Here is a 23,655-nt window from a genome sequence, read left to right on the forward strand (position 1 = left end):
TAGTCCTAGACTTAAACACATTTAAGAGCTCTCCAAACTGAAAACAGCTTGCACTTACATATCTTAAAATACATCAGGGCCCTTTGTTTTACCTCAAAATGCACACAGGTAATGTTTTTAGTAAGGCATGTTTGTTAAAACTAGTTATATTTCCTAATAAAACTAAGGCCTAGTCCTGGATTAAGCTAATCCTGGTCCGGGAAACTGCCCCTACATCCAATATGTCACGGGGTTTAGGCCCTAGCTAGCTAGAACTGCTGTTTTCCATCCTTCACAAACATACCTAACGCAACATCTCGCGAGATTTGGTCGTAGCTGTATCCCCTCTAGTCAGAACTGTCTAACATGGCCTGAGGGTGGTGTTTAGCGTATTGTGCTTTGGAGCTCCTCAATTATAAATTGTAAATGTAATTAATGAACGTTGTGTATGTTAATAAAGAACCATATGTTGTGATAATACCAGTGGATAATACAAGCAATCAAATGGTAAACACTGAGAATGATTAAAGACAGCCATTCTTTTCTGTGTTTGATTTAGAGAAAGGTGATTTTTGAATGTATATAAGATTTTAGGGTACAAAACAAAAACAACAACAAAAAGCATAAGGTTCTTTACACTATGCCATTTTAGAAAAAAAAAAAAAAAAAAAAATATATATATATATATATATATATATATATATATATATATATATACACACTTTATAGTGATCATATATAATTATTTCTCAGTCTCTTTAATAGAATACATCCAAAAAAAATACAGGAAAGGTGTATATTAAAAACTGTATTAAAATGTGAACTGATATACATTATATATATATATATATATTATGTATGTATTATAGGCCTATGTATTATATAATATTCTGAACTTGTATGGAATTCTAAAACAAATGCATAATTTTTGTTATGTTTTTCTTTTTATATATCTGGACATATACTGCTACAATTTTAGTTTCGGTGTTAATACATTTTTTAATAAAAATTTTTTAAAATACAATTCTATGACTTCGCAGGCGAGTAAAATATCACTTATCACATTATAAACTTATATATGTTTCGTATTTTAAATTTTTTCATATTGTAGAAAACCTAAATGTAAAATATGTTAATGTTTAGTTAACTTCACACAAAACCAAAAAAAAAAAAAAATGAACACAAATGTTGTACCCCCTTCTCATAGAATGACTGAAACACAGTTTATGATATATGTTTTATTGTTATGTCAACAGTTCAGGGTCCTGCAACTTCAAAGCAGCTGATTCACTGATTCATGCACCTACGGTTAAATGTTATTTTAAAGTGCTGAATTCCAGTACCAACCCATCACCCTCTGTTCACAATTTAAAATGTGATAAACATCCCAAGTTTTGTGATCGATAAATTGGTCCTGAACCAACTTAGTGTATCAGGAGTTTCACACAACAGCATCATACTACATGCCATTGAGAATGCGAGCACTAAAGAACATCAGTACGGACATTGTAAACCAAATGAACTGAGCTCACATGCAATGCTCACCAGCACCCTGAGTATACAAGATGGTAAAATAAGTCATTTTTTCTCCACAAGATAAGCAAATACGATTATGATTGGACATACTCGGCAAGTACAGATTTTTTTAGTCAATACAGTTGCAAAGTTGCTGAATTACTGTCTTTTGTGATGCTGTATTCGAATTTACGGTTGCTTTGTTTTCTGCATAGAGCGGTGTGCAGTGATGTTAACTACTAAACAGTGAACTAAACAATACCCTGAAGAATAAAGCACTATACTATATAAACACAAATAAGTCCTGCAAATTTCCGTTTTACACAATAGATTTCATAGTACAGACTTTTTTGTGACTTCTGATTGCTTTTGACTAATAATACAATAATGCCAGTATAACAGTGTTATGATAGCAATAATATCTCACTTTACATCTGTACTAAATATTCATATCCACTTTCAGACTACAAAGCTTGAATTGCTAAGACGATGCGAGAAAGTCATAGACTTACACAATATACTGTTTGCACACCCCAGCCATACAATACAGCACAATTAGAAGACTCAGCTTGGTTTGCTGGTCATTTATGTAACCCAAAATAAAAAAAATTACACAATGGATCTGCTACAAGTGTCACAGCGCATCACTGACCAACGCTACAGGGGTGAAAGACAGGATTAAGAAGACCACTAAGACTGCGCTAATACAGTTGCCTTGTTTGGTGATACTACACTTAAATCATGTGAAATGAATATCTACGAGGAGCAGGCAAAACTTTTTTACAGTATATGTAGGAAACCAAGTGTCCATCATCGACTATCGACACATTTTGACATTCAGTGTGTGCATGTTTTCCTGTTGAAACGATGTTGAGGAAGAGGAGCAAGCTTATGACGAAGCTCTACAGAGTTTGGACTGAGGCACACAGGGTTGGTTTCATCTTACAACGTCAATCCATCAGTTCAGTCCAGCCCCATTATCCAACAGTGTCTGAAATAGAAAAGACAATAATAACCAAATTTAATACATTTATACTCAATTAAATCTGTTTTTATTTCCGAATACAATCCTTAATGAATCCGATCAGTGTTATTTGGCAAGGAGTGGAATTTGCTGGGTTTGTTTAAACAATGTAGTCAATATTTGGTATATAAACTGATCATCATCAGGATGCCAAGAGACACATGAATGTAGATGTCATTGTATAAAAATAAGATGAAAAATGTTTTTCACATACATGTCAGCATCCTTATTGTGTTTAGACATTCTTTCAAAAATCTGATTTCATTAGGGCCGGATTAAAATAGCATAGCAAAAAATGTCACAAAATTCCCCAATTACATTTTTATATAAGATTTGGTCATTTGGATTTGAGTGAGATACTTAAAAAATAAAATGTGCCCGTCTGTGAAATCTAGGCCAAGGTATCATAATCTAATAATGCTATTATGCTCATCAAAGTTTGATTTCACATTAGCATTAAAGGTTATATTTTCCCAGAATGTTCTTTGCATTACGTATGATGAGTTAATCACTTTAGCTGGGTTTTCACAGGCACGTTCACAAAAGTGTTTAATAGTAATATATTTCTGTAGTTCACAATAATCACCTTATGTCTAGATGTTGAGTTTGTCTGAAGTCGGTATGAGACTCTGAAAAAGTGATGAGTCAATAGCAGCGCTGCTGCAGTCCTGGATCAGGTTTTTGTTGCAATCACCAAATGATGGAGCAGCAGAGCCTTTGGGATGTGAGACCTGCCCGGCCAAAACAAGGATATCACCCAAAGCCATCTCACTGACTGGAGAATATTCTGCAACGGAGAGGAGCTCATCTCTGGAGACTGGACTGAAAGAAAAATTATTTCAATCTGTTTAACCCTCATTAGCCCAGATTTTCTTGTTTACACTAAGGGTCATTGGGGGTCAAAATGACCCCAGAAATTAATAGAGTGATTACAAAATAATATATCTGTAGCTTGCATGTAAAATATCAATTTTTAATGAAAAATTCACATAAATTATTATCTAAATTGATGTTATGTGTTGAATTAGAATATTCTGGATGCATAGATTTTTTTTGACAAATAAAAAAAAATGTTTTTGTCATTTCCCATTCATTTTCAATTGGGCTCATATTGACCCCCAATTACCTCTTTTGTAAAAAATAATCAAGCCCAGTTTTTAATATGAATATTGACAGATAATGTAGACAAGTCAAAAAATCTTATTCCACTGAGATGAAGGGAACCATTTTTTAACTAAAGAAAAGTGGCTTGGGGGTAATTTTGAAACCAAGGGACTTATAAGTAGGAATCGACCGATATGGATTTTTTTTTAGTGCCGATGCCGATTTTTGTTTCATTAGCCTTAGCTGATGACCGATACAGGCAGACGATTTTCTTGAGCCGATATTTGGAACCGATACTGCTTTTGCTCACTCAATTTACATCATAAAAATGACACAATGATGATGCCAAATTTTACAAGTCTCAATTTAAAAAAGTAACATTTATTGAAAAAAAAACTATATTTAACAAATAGTAAAAACAGGTGTGGGTGCTATGGAACCACGAACTGACGAGGAACTATCAGCAAAGGATATTGATTTCTAGCACTTTACTACTACGAATATATATATAGACCCCTTCAAGGTTTGTAAACATTGAATGACTATCGGGTGCGCGTGCAGCATGGGGTCAAATTGTTCATACCATTTAGGCTTTCTAGTTTAATCTAACAGGGTTGAAAAATGGTGACTTAATGTGAAATGAAGTGAGCACTACAAACACAAGCCTCATTTTTTGCATTGTCCCAGTCTGCACGTTTAATTGCTTGCAGCCACAGATGTTGTATTTTTTGTTTTTGAGATTCTGCAGGAATCCCGAAAAACTTAACGGCAGAGCTGGTGCGATTTTCAAAGCCCACAACGCAAATAGGGATTTTTGACGATACCGAATAATACGCAACTCAATCTGCTGTAATGACATTTCTGACCCCGACATGCGCAGTGGGAACCGCCTGTGACGTGAACCGTGAAGGGGTCTATAGAGATGAGAAATAAAACCCTGCTTTGTCCAGCTATGATCAGCTGTTAGGCTGAGCTTTCAATGTTGTCATGGAAAGGTTGGTTGTTTTAGTCACATGACCTGCAATCGCTTGCGGCTTCCAGCACTCGGTCTGTAAATAATGGCGGAAAAAACTATCAGCAAACACAGCAGCCACATATCGGCCGATGCCGATACACATAAAACTCGCAAAAATCGCCCCAATATATCAGCCGGCCGATATATCGGTCTATCACTACTTATAAGTGTTAAGAGACTGTCAATATTTTTATAACATCATAAACCTGTTAAAGATATCTTTGCATTTGTATTATATATAAAAACCAAACAAGGCATGAGTTTTTGATGTTTAGGCTTACCTGACATCCATAGACTGGACTCCATCAGAGAGATCATCTGCCCCATTACCCTTTGCCTCCAAAGGCTCAAGACAAATAACTGGAGATTCTGATGTTGCCTTTGGTGGACCACCTGTTGTGCAAGATTAATGCTGGTTAATCTGAAACAAAACCCCTTAAAATATTTGAGAAGCATTATATTTTAAAAGATTTTTAAAGGGGACATTTTTAAAAATGTAAAATAAATCTTTGGTGACCCCAAAATGCATATGTAAAGTTCTAGCTCAAAAAATCATATAGATAATTTATTATAGCATGTTAAAATTGACACTTTGTAGGTGTGAGCAAAAATGTTGCCGTTTTTGGGTGTATCCTTTAAAATGCAAATGAGCTGATCTCTGCACTAAATGGCAGTGCCGTGGTTGGATAGTGCAGATTAAGGGGCGGCATTATCCCCTTCTGACATCACAAGGGAAGCCAATTTTCAATAACCATTTTTTCACATCCTTGCAGAGAATAGTTTACCAAAACTAAGTTACTGGGTTGATCTTCATTTTCTAAGTTGATAAAAGCACTGGGGACCCAATTCATGATATGTCCCCTTTAAATCACTGATTTCAGTTCCTAACTGCGCCACATGATGGCGTTTTGACATTATTCCAAAAACATTATATCTACTTCATGCTGAGTCATTCAGCAATAACTGTGTGTGTGTGTGTGTGTGTGTGTGTGTGTGTGTGTGTGTGTGTGTGTGTGTGTGTGTGTTTGTGAATGACAAGGTCTTGTCCATTTACTAAATGAAAGGAAAGGTTACATTGTATTTTGTATTGTATTTTTAAAACATGCCCACTGTAGAACTCTATTACCATACAGGTCGCATTGTGAGTCAGTACCTCCAGTTTCCAAGGGAGACGGAGAGACAGAAATATGAGGTGTGTCAGCTAAGGGCTCCTCTTTCTATCCAATCACAAAACATAGGACATTATTTGATACAGTCAGTGACATTTTGTCTTCTGATATTACCATATATCGTTCCAGAGACAGACTGTATCAGACTTACCTTTGATTCTCCATCTGGTTTCCTTGTTCGTTTCATTATCTCATCAATACGCTGACAAAACCAAAATCAAAGATATTAAATATATAAAATATTCAGTTAACTGACAAAACAACTGCATATACTGCTAAGGATTTTACAATGTTTTTTAAAGCATCTTTAACAAAAGCGTCTTTGTAGGAGTAAAAGGATCTACAGACAATAACAATGTAGGTTTCCATAAATTGTTTGATTTTAGTTGCAAATAGAGAGAAAGAGATGAACCTTCTTCCTCTGTAGCCTCTCCTCATCCTCTTGGATTTTCAGGAGCTCTCTCTCTTGTCTCTTCCGTTCAGCCTCCCTATGAACCCTCTGGACTGCCTCCTCTCTCTGCCAGACATAAAGACATCACATCTCTATCAATACACACCCATCGCTTCTCTACTCACATCCACAGCTATAGAAGAACAGATCACTGCTGCAAGGGCACAAGTTGGTGACTCGAGAGATGACTCAGCTTTATTCCCCTTTCTTGTTTGTCACTTTTGTGTACATTACTGTGTAAAAGTCTTAGGTCCCCATGCCACCATTAAATTAGTTGTTTTTGCAATGGTAAAGTGCCACATGTAATATTTATCTTTATTAAGAAACAACCAGAAAATACAAGAAATGTTTATGCAGTATTAAAAAGCAAAAAAATTATAAGCTAAAGTGTTAAAGGTGACATAGAATGATTGAACGGGGTATTTATCCTTGTTCTGTGATGTGACATGTAGACAAAAAATGTTTTGTTTGGGTCTGTAATGCCTTAAAAAGCTTCCTAAAAAACCTCTCTCAGATAGCTCTATTAGGGTGGGGGATTTTAAACAAGTGGTTTTGCACCTATTTGGCTCCCCCTACTGGCTTAACTTGCAATCTCATTACTGATTGGCTGACTTTGCTGCCACTCAAAAAATGTAGCCAATTATTTTAAAGTGGAGGGGCAGTGAGATGCCTCTGATGTCATAAGCATCAGTTTTTCAGATTGGGCCGTTTTCTGGCTGACATTTCTAAACGAGGAATTTCTATGAGACTGAGATGATTAGCATGTTTAGCACTTTTTGTATGTTCGTGAATGTGGGTATTATTCAACAAAGACAAGGTAAAAATGTTTTTTCATTCTCTGTCCCCTTTAAGTATTTTGTTTAACTTTCCAAGTTACACTTTAGCAATAGCAGGCTCTCTTAAACCTATATTAAATAAATGCCTAATTTCTAATTCTAATCCAATGACTTTAGGACACACTAAATACTTATTTTTGCCTGAAGAAGCCATTTTGTTCTATTTACAGTTTATGTACCTATTTAATGTATTTATGTTTTTTAGAGTTGAAAAATAAATATGGATGATCTTTACAACAGTGGCGGCCGGTGACTTCTTTTGTCGAAGGTGCTCGATGCAAAGTTCGTCACAACATGTATGTAGCCCGTCATTTGTGTGGTTCCTTTTTTCAAAATATGTGTTCTGCACGTCAAGAGATTGTGTGTGCATCACGTGTTTTGTCAAAATGAGTGCCTGCTGCAGACGCGTCTAAGGGTTTATGATATAAGAGACGCTCGTGTTTGCCAGATACTCGCATAATGTCATGCGTAATCAAAGTTTACTGTTAAGGGAGTGTCTTGCGTGTATTTTGTGAACGTGAGCGTCTTTTATCATAAACAGTTTGACGTGTGTGCAGCAGGCACTTATTTTGACAAAACACACATGGTTCACACAACACAACAAACACATATTTTGAAAACGCAAGCAACACACGTGACACTTCGAACACTTATTTTGAATTAGCGCCCCTCGGATGAGCAGTCACGAGCCGCCACTGCTTTACAACTTTGCTAAAATAACAAAGCTAGTGGTGTTAATGGTAATGCTAATGAGCGTTTCATATGGTACGAGCCGGCCACTAATGTATTTCTTTTTCAATAGGAGACAGAAAATCGGTCTGAATTCCAGAAAATCATGATTTTCAGCTATATAAGCAATTTTTTTACAGAAAATATTATATTGCTATGGCCTGTAACATCTTGTGATCCATAACAATAAGCACAAAATTATTAATATAATTAAAAATATAACCTTTTGAAAAAACATAAAAAATAACTTGTGAACCACTATTGAAAATGGGTGATTCTCACGAAATCCAGTCTTAGAAGGCAGGAGCATTTAGCATCAGATTTTTTTGCACATATAAGATAAAGGTCTGAACTTACTATAACCATTATTTTTAGAGAATTTAAAAAATATTTCCTATAGAATTATTTACATTTTTTAGATTATCATTATCAAAAATTATCATTACAGCAAGCAACATGATATTACATTAAATATATGCATTTACAAACTCATGTTTTGGTAATGAGAACTAAAAAGTTGTCTAGGTACTATGACAAACAAAATTTCAACTTTTATCTGGAGAGAAAAAATAAGAAATGCTTACCTGGTAGTCATCTTGAGTGTCACAGTCAATTATGTCCCATCCAACAATTTATTTTATAGGTTAGTTTCTTGAGGGCTTAAACAATGATTGAAAATTGTTGTGGAGGATGAGAAAATTTTTCTTGGACACATATATATTCCTTATTATTGTCTCTACATTTACCAATGATCATCAAATACCACATGTTTCTTTACTGTAAATGTTTATAGTATAACATACACTAAAGATTTTTATTTTTTTTGATTTTTTAATTATAAATATTTTCATGTCAAAGAACCAAAATCTAGTCATGGACACGTTGCGGTAATGAAAATTTCCCCCTTAAATGTGGAAAAAATACCAAAATTGGTTTGTATGATGTCATTTGAAATCATGTGCAAAATAGTACGTGAAGAGATGTTTCTAACTGTATGCTTCTTATTTTGATACTCTTACTTTGCATTTACTTTTTTATCAAAATGTTTCATGACACCTCATAAGTCTAATTTCACGAGAATCACCCAAATGTGTTACAAATTATATGATCAGCTAAATAATTGTTTAAAAGTATAATAAGATATGTGCCCTTTTGTTTTAATGACAGCATGCACACGAGCTAGCAAGACTTCCACTAGTATGTGCAAAATGATGATCCATTAGACCATACTGTATGTTTTATTGATTTATCTTATTATTATTGACACCCATAAAAGACACATATGGCTCGCTTGATTACCAGGAAAAGAACACTAGGCAGTGGCGGCCACTGACTTCTCTTTGAGGGGCGCAAATTCAAAACATGTGTTCGGAGTGTCATGTATGTTGCTCGTCATTTCAAAATGTGTGTTTGTTGCGGCACGTGAACCATGTGCTTTGTCAAAATATGTGCCTGCTGCACACGCATTAAATTGATTTATGATAAAAGAAGCGCTTACGTTCACGAAATACTCTCAAGACACTAATTTAACACTAAACTGATTACACATTAGAATAAAGCGAGTATCTGGCAAACACGAGTGTCTCTTTTATCATAAACCCCTTTGAAGCCTCTGCAGCAGGCTCGTATTTTGACATCACGTGTGATGCACAAAAGTTTACATAACGCGCCGAACACATATTTTAAAATGACGAGCTACACACATGACGGGCACACGTTGTGATGAACTTTGCATCGTGCCCCCTCGAAAAAAAAAGTCACCGGCCGTCACCGACACCAAGCCTTGATGTTCTTTTCCTGGTAAAGCTACTTTTATAAAAAAATTATTGGACCCCTCTGACCTGTCTCTCCAGGTCATCCTGGAGATCCTTCCAACGTTGTTCCTTTTGTTGCCTTTCATCCTGCTCTCTCTGGCAGCGCTCTATCTCCTGCCTCTGTCTTTTCTCCTCAGCCTCTCGAGCCACTCGCTCCTGCCGCCGTATCTCCTCCTCCTGCTGCCTCTGGAGCTCCTCCGCCCTGAGTCTGACATCCATGAAGAAGAAGATGATGTGTAATTCAAAGCACATTACTGACACATAAACCCCTGGAGACACAAAGCATCTGTACCTTTCCTCTTCCAGCCGATGCTTTTCCTCTTGCTCCCTCTGTTCTCTGGCCAGACGTCGTCTTTCCGCCAGCAGCCTGGAGGCCTCCTCAGCATCGGTGGTACCTGCTTTACCAGTGGGAGTCACTGGTGACTCTGTAACACATGGATGGAGATGGACACGGGGTTACTTAATCATTGTCATATTACTGAGATGATCCCATTCAGCATGTAGCGATTCTTAATATTTAAAGTGCTTAGGAGGAATCACATTTTATTCATCTTTTGACATGAAAGACATGATACCGGTTACATTATTTAAAGTGGTTATATCACTAAGAATAAAAAAGTCCTTGATCTTTTGAGATAAAAGAGTTCATTTTTCTATAAAAGCCTACTATAGCTTTCAGAACTGAAATCTTTCTTCCAAGTTCAAAAACAACATATGTTAAGCGTGTGCATGTATGTGCACCCCAACAATATCGGTTTGGTGTTTACAAAAAACATGGTCTGTCCAGCAATAGCGAGATAAAGAGAAGCTGGATAGACACTCAACAACAGAAAAAGTACAAAGTGGGAGAAAACCATATTGGACATGTATAATAAAACATACTAACACCGTAAAGTGGACTTTAGAGAAAAGTTAAGATCGATTCGATCCTATCAACAGGACATTACCTGCATTATATCCCAGCTCTTTGCTTGTAGACTTCGGGATTCTCTCTGTTCTGGATGTCTTTCTCTCTAAAGTGCTGGTGCCTTTGGTTTCCAGAGACCCTTTCTCCTCTCCTTCCCAAGTCTTGGTCTCTTTGCATGGAGTGGTGGCTCTATGCTTCATTGGAGATGGGGGGTATTGCCCTGGGGAGGCCGGGGACTGGATACGACTCTTAGATGACCTTGATCTGGATTACAAGAGTAAAGTTAAAATCCATGAATCTAAATTCTCTATGATAAAATTATAAATAAAAATGCATGTAAAACCTTTTGGGTGTGCCGGGGTTCTTGCGTGCAGAGGAACTGCGGGTGGGTGTTGTTGGAGACTCAAGTTTTTTCATTGGGTAGTCAACAAAGCTTTGAATGGTGCACTTTTCTGGCTTGTCATTCTAAATATCAAAAACCAGATACCAGAATAAGAATAATGTTTCGAACAAAGCCACATTTAAAGGGACACCTCACTTGTTTTGAAAATATGCTCATTTTCAAGCTCCCCTAGCTAAACATTTGATTTTTACAATTTTGGAATCCATTCAGCTGATTTCTGGGTCTGGCGGTACCACTTTTAGCATAGCTTAGCACATTCCATAGAATCTGATTAGACCATTAGCATCGCGGGGGTTTGGATATTTTTCCTATTTAAAACTTGACTCTTCTGTAGTTACATCGTGTACTAAGACCGACGGAAAATTAAAAGTTGCGATTTTCTAGGCCGATATGGCTAGGAAATATACTCTCATCTGGAGTAATAATCAAGGACTTTGCTGTCGTAACATGGCTGCAGGAGGCGCAATGATATTACGCAGCAGCCGAAAATAATCCCCTTAGTAACCTTCCATATCTGCCTAGAAAATCACAACTTTTAATTTTCCCTCGGTCTTAGTACATGATGTAACTACAGAAGAGTCAAGTTTAAAATATGAAAAATATCCAAACTGTTTGGTTATTTATGAGCATGATGCTAATGGTCTAATCAGATTCAATGGATTATGCTAAGCCATGCCAAAAGTGGCAGCGCCAGACCCGGAGATCAGCTGAATGGATTCAAATACGGTAAGAATCAAATGTTAACTCTAGGGGAGCTGGAAAATGAACATATTTTCAAAAAAATTTGGAGTGTCCCTTTACACAAGCTATGCTTTACCAGTCACGCCCATGCATAGTAACTAGCACAAACCAACTTAGATGCTGGTCTAAGCTGGTCTTCTCAGCAAGGTAATAACATTAACACACTTTCATCTGTATAAATATATAGCACATTTTTATCTTTAAAGAGAAAATCCCATATGCGTTATCATTCATATGTCTATACCCACAAGAACTTAGATTGAAAACCCTGCTGTAAGCTATAAATCTATCACTAATACTGGACAACTGCACAGATTGGAGAAGATATGCCTGGTTGCTAGGAGACCAGCTCCTCTGTGGGTTGTGTCCCATAGTGCAGTGTTTCCCAACCCAGTCCTACGTTGCACACCTCCCAAAATGTTTTAGATCTCTCCTTATATAAAATACCCGATTCAGCTCATCAGCTTCCTCGCAGAATATTGGAGATGTCGCCCTAATTTAACTAACAAGCTGATGAGTTAAATCAGGGGCACGCTTAAGCTAAAATCCGGTGTGCAACGTTTTGGTACGGTTAAAAAAAAAAGAACACAAAGAATAGCCTTCTCTTTCAGCTACCATAGGTGCAACTCTTGCATTATCAGAACAGGCGTGTGCAACGCACCACCGTTTCTGTTTAAAAAACGTTTTTGCAACACGTTGTCATGGCTGAATGTCAGCCTAGGTGTTTTATATAGGGAGACATTTAAAACATCCAGGGAGGGGTGGCACGTAGGACTGGGTTGGGAAACACTGCCATAGTGTAATGCACCAAATATAAATGTCTTTATCTGACAAATGAACACTGCCAAAAATCTTCATCACATCCATGCAGATCAGACCTGAGGGGTTTTTAGAGTCGTGGATGTTCCTTTGGAATCGTCCAGCGGTCCACAGAACGACGCACTAACCTTCTTCCGTTCGCCTCTATTGGGAGAAGCTCTGTATGGAGACCTATGAGGGCTGGATGAGGCTAATCGGGAACAAAGACAAGAGACCGAGGGGTCGGAGGTCAAAGGAAGACAAAGGAGAAAACAGGGGCGGGGCAGAAATTGAAATGAATTAAATGGTGAAGCTATATGCAGCTATACTTGCCTCTTTCTGTCAAAGTAGCAGAGGAGAAATTTCTGCTCAGGGAGTCTGGAGACTCGGGCTGAATCATAAAATCTTCAACTGCAGTAAAATCTATTGTGAGAGGTTTCAGGAAGAATGAAAATACAGGGACAACACAGGAGCAAGCATTTAGACAAGATAGAAACAATGTTTATTCACTTAACGGATGTACAGACACAATAAAAAAAGATTTGTGACTCTGTCTGTAAAATCCAAGGTAAAGTCTCATAATCTAATACTGAAGTTTGATTTCACTCACTGATTTCAATCTTGGATTACCCGGTCAATATATCAAGGTTATATTTTCACAGATTTATCATTACATTATGTAGGATGATTTTATGTAAAAAAATAAATAAATAAATAAATAACAGTAAACCACACACCAAAAAAATCCTTTAGATGGCTTTCACACACAGGGTCACATTTTTGTCTTAAAAATACATTCACTGTAAAAAAAAAATCCGTAGGAACCACAGCGCTATCGCAGCCGGGCCGCCGGCAACCCACCGCAGATCTAAATTTATGTTATTTACTGGCAAGAGTTTGTTCAAAGTTAAATACATTATAAATATTAAAAAGTCTTTATCTTTACAAAATAAAACTATACAATAACAGCCTAATGCAAAGCATTCTGGGAACCAGAAATCATCATCAACCTTTTTCTGTTTTTGCTTTCAGATTTTGTTTTCCAGAATGTTTTGCTTGATGCTGTTTTTTAGTTTTACTCTGTTAAGACAAAGAATAAATATTTAATGTTCATTTAACTATGAACAAATGTTGCCAGCAAATAACTTTATAAATATATAAAAAAGAACAAATAAATTTAAATCTACGGTAAGCTACCGGCAACCCAGGTGCAACAACACTGCAATTTCTACTGATTTTTTTTACAGTGTACTTAAAAGCAAAATGACATGTTTGCAAGTCTTATTTTCAGCTAAATCTATTTATAAGGTTTATGGAATAAAAACAGTAACAATGGAATAAGAAAAATTATTGTACCGTCTTTGAATTACGTGACTTTTTCTTCTTCTTCTTCTGAAAACATTTTGATCATTTTTTTCTAAGTAATAATAACTGCCCACCCTTATGTTAATGTTTTGAAGATCAGCAAGAACTGATTTATATAAATTAGAAAACAAATGAAATATGGATGGATGTAGGTGTGTGTTTTTATCTGCAGTAGCTGTGTCATACTTTATGTGGGATTAGCGGGAGAGTTTGCTAAACTGAGATGTGGGTCTGCATATGAAATCAGGTAACAGATGAGACCCACATGCATTCTTTAGGGGGTGTAATGAAGATCCGGGCTAATCCTGATTACAGATGCTCCCATGGATCCGGAATCGGATCTCTGGGAGGAAAATAATTTTTCAAACTCCCCAGCTGATAAATGTAACTCTATGTTCCGTAATGGGACCTGTGATGGATTCTAAATCCAAACCGCTTCATATTCTCATCAACACAACATATGCTTAAAAGAAAATACAAACACAGATATTTTTGGAAGAAAACGTAAGTAGCATTATTTGATGCTATGTTAATTATTGTTTCTTAATGCATTACTATGTGGTTGTTTGCAGTGGCGGCCGGTTACTTCTTTTTCGAGGGCGCACGATGCGAAGTTCGTCACAACATGTATGTAGCCCGTCATGTGTGTGGCTTGTAATTTCAAAATATGTGTTTGGCGCGTCAAGCGAACCTGTGTGCATGACGTGTCCCGCCAAACCAAGTGCCCGCTGCTGACGCGTCCAAAGGGTTTATGACAAAAGAGACGCTTGCGATTGCCAGATACTCGCATAATCTCATGCGTAATCAGAGTTTACTGTTAAGGGAGTGTCTTGAGTGTATTTTGTGAACATGAGTGTATCTTTTATCATAAAAGTTTTTGACGCGTGTCCAGCAGGCACCCACCCTGACAAAACACATGATGCACATGGTTCACATGACGCAACACACGACACTCCGAACACATATTTTTAATTTGCGCCCCTCGGAAGAGCAATCACGAGCTGCCACTGGTTGTTTGGGTGTTCTGGGTGGTTGCTTATAAAAAAATGTATCATCCTATTTAAATCCTGTTAAAGGGCTAGTTTACCCAAAAATGAAAATTCCAAACTTAAATAAATCTCCTTGTTCTGCTGAACACAAATGAAGATACTTTCAAAAACGTCAAAAACCGAACAGATCAGGGGCACCATTCAGTTCCATAGTATAATTTTTTCATACAATGAAAGTCAATGGTGCCCCTGATCTGCATAGTTGCAAACATTCTTCAAAATATCTTCCTTTGTGTTCACCAGAACAAAGATACTTATACAGGTTTGTAAAAACTTGAGGGTGAGTAAATGATGACAGCATTTTCATTTTTGGGTGAACTATCACTTTAAGTAAAGTATTTTTTTTAAGATGTGTGTCTGTTTTTTGTATTCTTATGTCAAAGTAGCCCACCCCAAAGTCTTTAGGATATGACTTAAATCCTACTTCAATATAAGACTATGGGATTTTGTTTAATCCCCCACCTTGTTGCTTAAACAAGCAATAGTACACGATTCATCAATATGAGGTATCAATAATATCTGTACCACAAACAATGCAGGATGTCGCATGGCAAATATAAATAAAGGAATCACACTTATACCAAAAATAAGACAATGAAGATAAATTCAATACACCGGGAAAAAGACATGCACATGCAAAACGTTACAAAAACAATCACGTCCTTTAACCTTTAGGGAAGTAAAGGAGACGACAAACAAAGCAGCAGGAATTCAATACCGTTCTTAGATTTGCTGGCAGGAGGGTGAGCTGCAGGGTCATTGGCTAAGGAGGCAGAAGCAGGAGGAGAGGGCGGGGCTATCTTAGGATCACCTGTACGACAGGTAATGCAAAGCAGAGAAAGGACAGGTGCATGAGCTCGCCACAAAGTATTTCACAAGATCACAGGCTACATAATATAAAACTCCCTTGAAAACATTGTGTCCCTGTGAAATACTGATATACTTGGTCAGCAGATTTGGTCTGATGGAGGACAGCATTATTTGCAGCAGGGAGGTAAAAAGTGATAGTAGCTGCGCTAATAAAAGCTAGATGGTAATATGAACCACAGCAACAAGATGAAATAATCCAGAGGACAGCATGCAGGCGATGAATGAGATCATATCAGGTTTTCAGGAAGCCTAATGGTCTCCAAGGGCGGCTAACTGATTCTTAATCACACGCCCAAACCCAGAACACAACATCTGAGCACATGGTGCAATTTTTCTATATTTTTATACTTTGGTAAGCATCTGAAACGGATGAGGTTTAGGGCTACCATTTGGCTCCTGGACAGTGTAAATAATTGATGTAGTTATGAATGCACCACAGAATCTGGGTAGTCTCAAAAGCAGTGATCTAGTCAATTAATCTTATACTAGCTTTACTTCCTACAACAGGAGAAGAGACTTGAATAATTAAAAATAAATGCATTGTTTTACTGTAAGTAAGAACCTAGTGCATGGCAAAATGCATCTAGCTATCCATGCCGTGTGCACTGTGCAGGCACTGTGACAGCACAGTTTATGGTGTTTGTTTACAACTAAAACAGCCCGATTTATCCCTCGCTCCAGGTGACAGTGATATTGCACAGAGGATTTATGGTCCTCTGGGTCTTTGATACTGATCAGTCAGCGCTAACCTTGAGAATGAGCTTCTCTGCAGCTTGGGCAACTCCTTTGGCTGCCCACCCCAGTCAGGCGGAAATTAGCAACAGACCGACGCCTTTGTGACACTGCAGCGGTCACAAGCAGCATCTGCATCTAATACAAGCATCGCTGCCTTCCATCTCATATATCTCTCACCCAGCTGCTGCTCTTACGTTCAATATCCGTTCTTTATCCAAACAAAAGAGCTGCACTGCAGTTTCCACACCCTGTTTTTCCTCTTCATCTGACTCCCCTTCACACAAGGGACCTATCACACCCTCTCACAACTCACCCTCGCAGACTCCGGGAGGTCCGCACCAGGTCCAGCGTTTGGGCCTCTGGTCCGCCTGCAGGTTGCGTTCCATGGAGCGTCGCATCAGGGCCTCCAGTCGCTCCTGTTCGTTGCGTTCCAAAACAGGGAAGAAAAGAGACTCTTTGACCGAACTGTCGCTGCGGCGCCGAAAGGATGGGGATAAGGCTGCCTGCTCCATGGCGACCACCTCGCCTATGCGTATCTGACTCCCTCTCTTCCTGTTGTCCTCCCCGTATGCGTGCAAGAAAAATAAGAGGGCCTTGCCTCCTGTTTCTGCCTTTCTCGCCTTACCCTCTCTTGGGCTCTCTCTCTCACTCACTCACTATCTATCTCTCTTCTCCCAGGTGATTCTGTGTTTAAAGGCAAATAGCCAGACAGAGCGAAGAACAGTCCCATCTAACTCCACCCATACCCTCCCCCCTCGGTGGCTGACACAAACGGGTGAGCACACACACGCACACACGCACACAGAGACTATTACAATGACACAGGTTACATCAGTGGAATCAGGAAGCCTTTATGAATTTTGCCTCTCTTATTCCACCCCACCCCATTTTCTCCTTCATTCTCCTCTCACCAGAACAGTAGCCATGTTCTCACTTGAATATCATCTTAATTAATTCAAGATAAACAGATTTAACCCTTTAAATCCTAAAGCATTGATGTTTACAAATGAACATTGTTGCATTCTGGGAAGCAGTGTAATGTATAAAAGCAACTGAAACATGTATTAATAATTATACTACTATTCAGGTTTCTTGATTACAATTGGTCAGTTCATTCTACAGTCTATTTTTATATAATGTCTGCTACAGGATAGTATACAAATCTAAGTATATTATTGCAAAATAACACCCTTCTGGTGGTGATACAAGACAACTCATATATCCCCTCGCACACTATCATATCATGTTATTTTTCATTTGATCAATCTACTGCTGAAAAAGTAAAAAAATGGTTTCAGAGCTACGAGTGCACACTTCATAAGACAACTAGGAGGCTTACGCTGCAAATTGTCTGCAGGTGCACGTAAGGAGGGCAGACTGACGCACATTTGATTTCACTGCAGACACAGAGGACACAGAATTCATTTAAATCCGAGCGCCAGCCAAGAACAGAGCCGTTTAAGGTTGAGGCAGCACAAAACTAGAATACACGTATTGCAGTTTAAGAAACCACACCCTGGTGCACACATCCATTGCAACAGCAGTAGGCATCCTAATAACAGTATTTTTCATAAAGGTTACCTCTTTTGGCTTCCTCAAATACACCCTTACTATGAAACACTGTCTTTGTGTAGGGTCATTTGATTTGTATTATGTTAGTTTAGAACAGATATCGGGAATAGTGAGGTCATTCGATCACCCAGGAGAGAGTCACCAGTCATTACAGCAACTGAATGGGGGAGGCTAGTTTTCAATCAATATGAGCAAATACTTTCCTTTCCTGTTAAGCTCAATGTCAAAAAGGTAAGAACTCCGGGGGGGGAAAATTCCATGCACGAATAACAAAAACTATTCCTATTATAAAAAGTCACCATATCTAACCAGAGTTCTGCATTATTGAGTGGTATTGTCAAACATCAAAATACATTTACGCACTCATCCAATGCAACACACAGTGCATTAAAGGTTCAATGTGGGTTTTTTTAACAGTGAGATTGGGAATTGCAACCAACAGCTGATAGCTCACCTCTTAATTGCGAAACGCAATGAGACGCTAGCTAACACAGGATAAATATGTTGTCGTCTGAGACAACGTAAGGATGAAACGCGCTCTGTAGAAGAGTTTGTCCATTTAGGGTTACTGTAGAAACATGGCGGCAACTTCAATGTAAAGGGACCTGCGGTGTATGTAAATAAAAACTGCTTATTCTAATGGTGCGTTCACACCAGACGCGGAAGAGGCAGCAAGCGCGAGTGATTTACATGTTAAGTCAATGCAAAGACACAAATAGGCATCATGCGGCGCAGTAAGCACCGATGGCGTGGAACGCACGGTGCGGATGGCGCGTTTCGCGCGCGTTGCCGCGTGAGTGGAAAAAATTTTGTGCTGCTTAAACCAATCAGGAGCATGCTCTAGCAGTGACGTGATTACAGGAAGCGAGCAGAGGCAGAAAATCAAAACAAAAATGGAGGACAATCATCATCGCTACACGAGACATCTTCGTACTTTTACAGAAATTAAAAGGATCGTGTATAGAAGAAAGTGAGTGAGGAGGTCAAACAGTCTGGTAAGTTTACTTAATTTGAGCTATATAAGCCCCTTCCATGACGCGAATTTACACGTGAATGTCTCGAATGACTAGAATTTCACGTGCGACTTTAATGCGCGAATAAAGCGAGTAAACTCAAAATGTTCAAGCGCCCAACTTTGCGCGAATAGCGTGTTTTTGACACCTCTTTTACGTCTGGTGTGAACGCACAGTAAGGTAATAAAACAATGCAGTTCAATACGTAAGGTCTTTATACACCACTGATAATATAGTTATCCCACATTGCACCTTTAAATGTATACATTTATACAGTACACACATTATCTGGGAATCCAACCTCTGACTAGCACCGCTCTAGTTGATCTATATAGAAATGCTTATGTGTCACCATGATGTCACCGACAGTCACAGGACTGAACAATCTGAAGGTACTGCCTTCCTTCCATTAACATTTACATTTATGCATTGTGCAGATGCTTTCATCCAAAACAACTTATAGTGTATTCAATCTATTTGTGTGTTCCCTGGGAATCGAACCAATGATCTTTACATTTCCTCTAACAACTGACCTATAGTAACACCTTTTACAAAAAAGTACTTGAGTGGTACAGCTATGTTATCAGATGGTCAGGGCTCAACAATAAGGATAGCCCGGTGGCCCGGGGCCAGCATGAAAGATGAATGGGCCAGTTGCATAATTGTCACTTGCCCGATCGGGCCAGTGCAGCACCATCATGAGAGTTTATGCACGCGTTTTGAGGCCTTGCAAATTTAAATATGCAATAAGAAGTTTTGTGCATGTTTATTTAAGGTAGGCTAGTAGTTTTTGGTGTAATAACCTTATTTATAAAGGTTACATGGGTCAAAAACAATAATCGGGCCAGTTTCATTTTAGTGCTGGTTTTTGTGGACAAGTAAAAATCTGAACCACAAAAATCCTTAGCGTTGAGCCCTGGATGGTACTGTACTTAGTCTTTAATATATACACTATTCATTACCAATAAATGTTTAATTGCTCAAATCTAACAGTGCTTTCCCATTGGATATTATGGCCCGGTGCGGTTCAGTACAGCTCACTATTGTTTTTTTCCCCACTGTATACACAAGTACCTCAGTTGTGGTTTCAAGCGATCCTCACTGATACTAAAACGTGTCGTTCAACATTGCAGATCACTGATTGGTCAGAGAGGATCATTACTTCAAGCATCATTGCTAAAAGCAAGATTAGCTTACCCTCATGAACCGTCGAGCAAACTAAGTGATGTCGTCATCTGTGCTTTGTTGTACAAGTTCCCATCCCTTTCAGCGGTGAAAAACATCCAAAGGTCAAGAATCAAAGTGTCCATTTCATCATGCTCCGTTGCCCGCGTTGAGCATTTGTTTGTATTGCATTTTTACGATGATGTCCCATCAGTAGAGGCGGCGCAACTGTAATGATAAGTCTATAATCCCACCCACTCTGTAGTGCCTCTAAACTCCAATGGAAAAGCAAACCGAGCCATTGGCCATACTATTCAATGGAAAAGCGCCATAAATGCATACAGCCTAGTTGACATTGTCCATTAAGGCATGCCACCCCATACTGTAGGTGGAACACAATAAGACAAGGAACGTGCATTAAAAAGAGCTTTAAAAAAAATCTAAACACATCTATGCTACCAAATTTACACTCCAAAGAAACTTCAAATGCAACCCCTAACCTTTTCCTCCTCAACGCGCTGCCTCCTTTTCTCCTCCACTGCTGAGCGACGGATCATCTCCTTCTGCCGCTGCTCCTCTAGACGCCTACTTCGATCTTCCACCGAACGCAGATACTGCTCCTGCGCACGCCGTTGCTTCTCCCAAAGAGTTTGTTCACGTGCAGCTAGAAACATAGTGGGGGATGGACATAAATGCGTCTATAGATTGTCTTGATGCTGTGAAGGCCAAGCCTCTCCCTGTCTGCTGACAATACTGATTTTGTTATACCAAGCACTTAGGGTTATTATAAAAAGCCTGCTGCCAAAGTGCCAATGGTATCAGTGATGTATAGACCCGCAGTCTATTGCCCTGGAACAACCCCATTCAGCAGGAAATGTCAGAGAGTTCAATTAGGAATTAAACATTGATGGCAATGTTTTTAACAGACCTGAAGTGTATAACTCACCTTGGCTCTTGTCTTTATCCTCTCTTCTTTCTTTGGCTAATCGAATTCGGTCCTTTTTTGAACAGCCATCTTTGAATGAGAAAGAAAATGAAATGTTATGAGCGCATAAACACACCCCTGAACATCTGTGCAAACATCTCACAAGCCAAGCATGCAAACAAATATTCAAGACTGGGGGGAGTAAATGTAACTATGAAAGTGTTAAAAAAATATTGGTTTTAATGGTATGCAAACATATGCAAAGTCAAAATGCTTGAGGGAATCACAAATCAGTGATTTTCCAGATTCATGGTGGAGCTTGGAGCACACACTGTCAGTTCCCTACAACGCTACATCTAAGGCGTTTTTAACGTAGCCGCCAGCATTATGCTTTGCTTTTACTCAACCACATACAAATATATTGAAAAATAGATCTATATTTATACCTAACAGTAGGCTATTGTATGGAAACATATCTTAATAAAGGATCTTTGATATCGCCAAGCAATGTAAATATTGGTAGCAAACACCATGCATGACCACAAATACCACAGATATTAATTCTAACATCACACATATTTAAACGTACTAAAATGTAGTAATACAGAAAAAAACACAATAACCAAAAATTAAATAAGTAACTTTATTTAATTGTTCTTAAAATGCTTCTTTTCTAAAGAAAACTGTTAGAAAAAAAAAATTCTGTCATGAACATACAGAAAACGCTTGGCATCAATACAGCTTGTTGTATGTGGCACAGTAAATATAGTAGCCTATCTTACTGTAATGTTGAAATTAGTAGATTTAAAAAATGTCAGGAAACAATGTCGAATTCAAAAACTATAATTTCCCTTTTAGTTATTTCAGTTTTGGTCACCTGCACAGGCCAGTGTTGGTTACCCATCCTCCTTGCACCTCAGCAGCCAGTTTCCATGCCAACGCTATAAGATGCTCGCCTTTTCCATTTTGCAAGCCTGGGATTTCTGTGAGATTTACAAAAAAGAAACACGACAAAACCTACCAGTCTGGTTCTCCACAATTGCTGCCATCCCCAATTCCGTCACGAACGTTTTCCAAAGATCAATGTCCAGGTAACATTCCGACTCCACAAGGAACGGGTCGATTAAATAGTATCACACACCGATTTAATTTGAAAATAAACCTCGGTTCGCCTTAAACGTAGATTTCATCCGAACCTCACCATTTTGTTTTAAGACATACCAACAGTGAGGGCAGAATCCAAAGAGCGCGAGGTTCCAATAAATCATTACACGCTCCACCAATCGCTACGTGCAAAGCGCGCGTAAGCCATGCGCCCAACAGCAGTGCATTACGTCATTCTGTATATAGTTCTATAAATGGAAACAGGACGGCTACACACGTGATACAATTTTCTGATTTAGACATATTTGACATTTAATTAAATTAATACTGACAGGTGGCTGTATGTCAACACAAAGAAACAAATCAGGATGTCATTTCCTCATTAGCATAACAATGTAGACACTGTCCTATAATTAACCTGTTAAGCAGTACATTGTGATTGTGTTCTGTATATTATGGTCTGCAAAATAGTCTAGACAAAACAGCCTGAATCATTAACTCCTCATCCACTGCAAAATATTTTGCATACTTGAGGTCACAGAAGTGTGTGATGTCATTATAAAGCACACACAGCTCTGCTTATTTAAAATACATCAGATGCTTTTTAGAAGGATTCCAGTGTTCATGTTAAACCACAAATTTAAGATGACATGTTGTAAAGAGCAGTGAAATGAGACACCACATGATTCCACCTAATCCTATGTTAACATCTGTCAAAGCATGCAGACACACACACACACGTGCTCTATGCTGTTTTTTGCTCAGTGCAATACACGTGATGGGTAGACAAACAGGCAGTGACTAATATCACCAAGCTAGTCACTAAACACATGCACACATCCACTGCAACTAAACTGCCTTTATGGTTGTCATACCAAATGTTAAGGTATTAAACAACAACAATAAGCAATAAAAACAACTTAGGACAACGACAGAAATTTAATGGTTTAAATACAAATATTTGAAAATGTAGTTTTAAATATTTGATTTTATTTCAAAATCACAAGTTTTCTGATCAAAAGCAGCAGAGGACAACATTAGCGCACCAAAACAATATATGAACAGATTTTAACCAACAACTGTTATGCTTTCAAAAGGACCAATTCATCAAGAATACAACCTATAAACGCTCATAATTCTTGCATTAGTTTGACTATTTTAATACAAAAATACTCTCTGGTACTCTGGTTATTTGATGTGATATCATATCAGAAAGTAAAGTTTCCATTTTCATCTTACAAACATTTCGAGCACTAAAAAACGTTCCTAAATTCTGCAGCCCTGTAAACTGATGAGTATTTATTTATTATTCCAAATAGGCCAAAACAAGAATAGGATTGATAAAAAATTATTTGTGAAACATGGAGCTAAGA

General features: G+C 38.1%; 1 protein-coding gene across 6 annotated transcripts; it reads right to left on the reverse strand.

Annotated features, from left to right (window-relative positions):
* Positions 1 to 1,202: 1,202 nt before the first annotated feature.
* map7d2b (MAP7 domain containing 2b) lies at positions 1,203 to 22,501 on the reverse strand. Of its 6 annotated transcripts, none has more exons than XM_073863843.1 (17): positions 22,200 to 22,501; positions 21,200 to 21,268; positions 20,754 to 20,917; positions 16,818 to 16,920; positions 15,618 to 15,710; positions 12,819 to 12,908; positions 12,635 to 12,696; positions 10,887 to 11,008; positions 10,584 to 10,807; positions 9,929 to 10,061; positions 9,664 to 9,844; positions 6,219 to 6,323; positions 5,958 to 6,008; positions 5,791 to 5,854; positions 4,919 to 5,030; positions 3,105 to 3,340; positions 1,203 to 2,485 (listed from the first exon to the last, which is right to left on the reverse strand). In XM_073863843.1, the coding sequence occupies exons 1-16, from the start codon at positions 22,225 to 22,227 to the stop codon at positions 3,112 to 3,114; spliced, it is 1,830 nt and encodes a 609-aa protein (XP_073719944.1). In that variant the 5' UTR covers positions 22,228 to 22,501; the 3' UTR covers positions 1,203 to 2,485; positions 3,105 to 3,111. The 6 variants fall into 6 exon arrangements, with proteins under 6 accessions (XP_073719944.1, XP_055037815.2, XP_073719943.1 ...); XM_055181840.2 differs by having other exon boundaries at positions 12,566 to 12,696; positions 12,819 to 12,896; positions 22,200 to 22,500; XM_073863842.1 differs by having other exon boundaries at positions 12,566 to 12,696; positions 22,200 to 22,500.
* Positions 22,502 to 23,655: the final 1,154 nt, after the last annotated feature.

This window comes from Misgurnus anguillicaudatus, chromosome 25, assembly GCF_027580225.2.
Source record: "Misgurnus anguillicaudatus chromosome 25, ASM2758022v2, whole genome shotgun sequence".
Lineage (NCBI taxonomy): Eukaryota > Metazoa > Chordata > Actinopteri > Cypriniformes > Cobitidae > Misgurnus > Misgurnus anguillicaudatus.

What these genes read in the sequence shown, in the direction of transcription:
- map7d2b (XM_073863842.1), bottom strand. Translation starts at nt 22,227, where the DNA reads ATGGCAGCAATTGTGGAGAACCAGACTG. An exon ending in CGACTCTAAAAACCCCTCAG is followed by an intron (nt 11,009 to 12,565) that starts GTCTGATCTGCA and finishes TTTGATATTTAG; the next exon opens with AATGACAAGCCAGAAAAGTG. An exon ending in AGGATGACCTGGAGAGACAG is followed by an intron (nt 6,324 to 9,663) that starts GTCAGAGGGGTC and finishes TATGTCTGGCAG; the next exon opens with AGAGAGGAGGCAGTCCAGAG.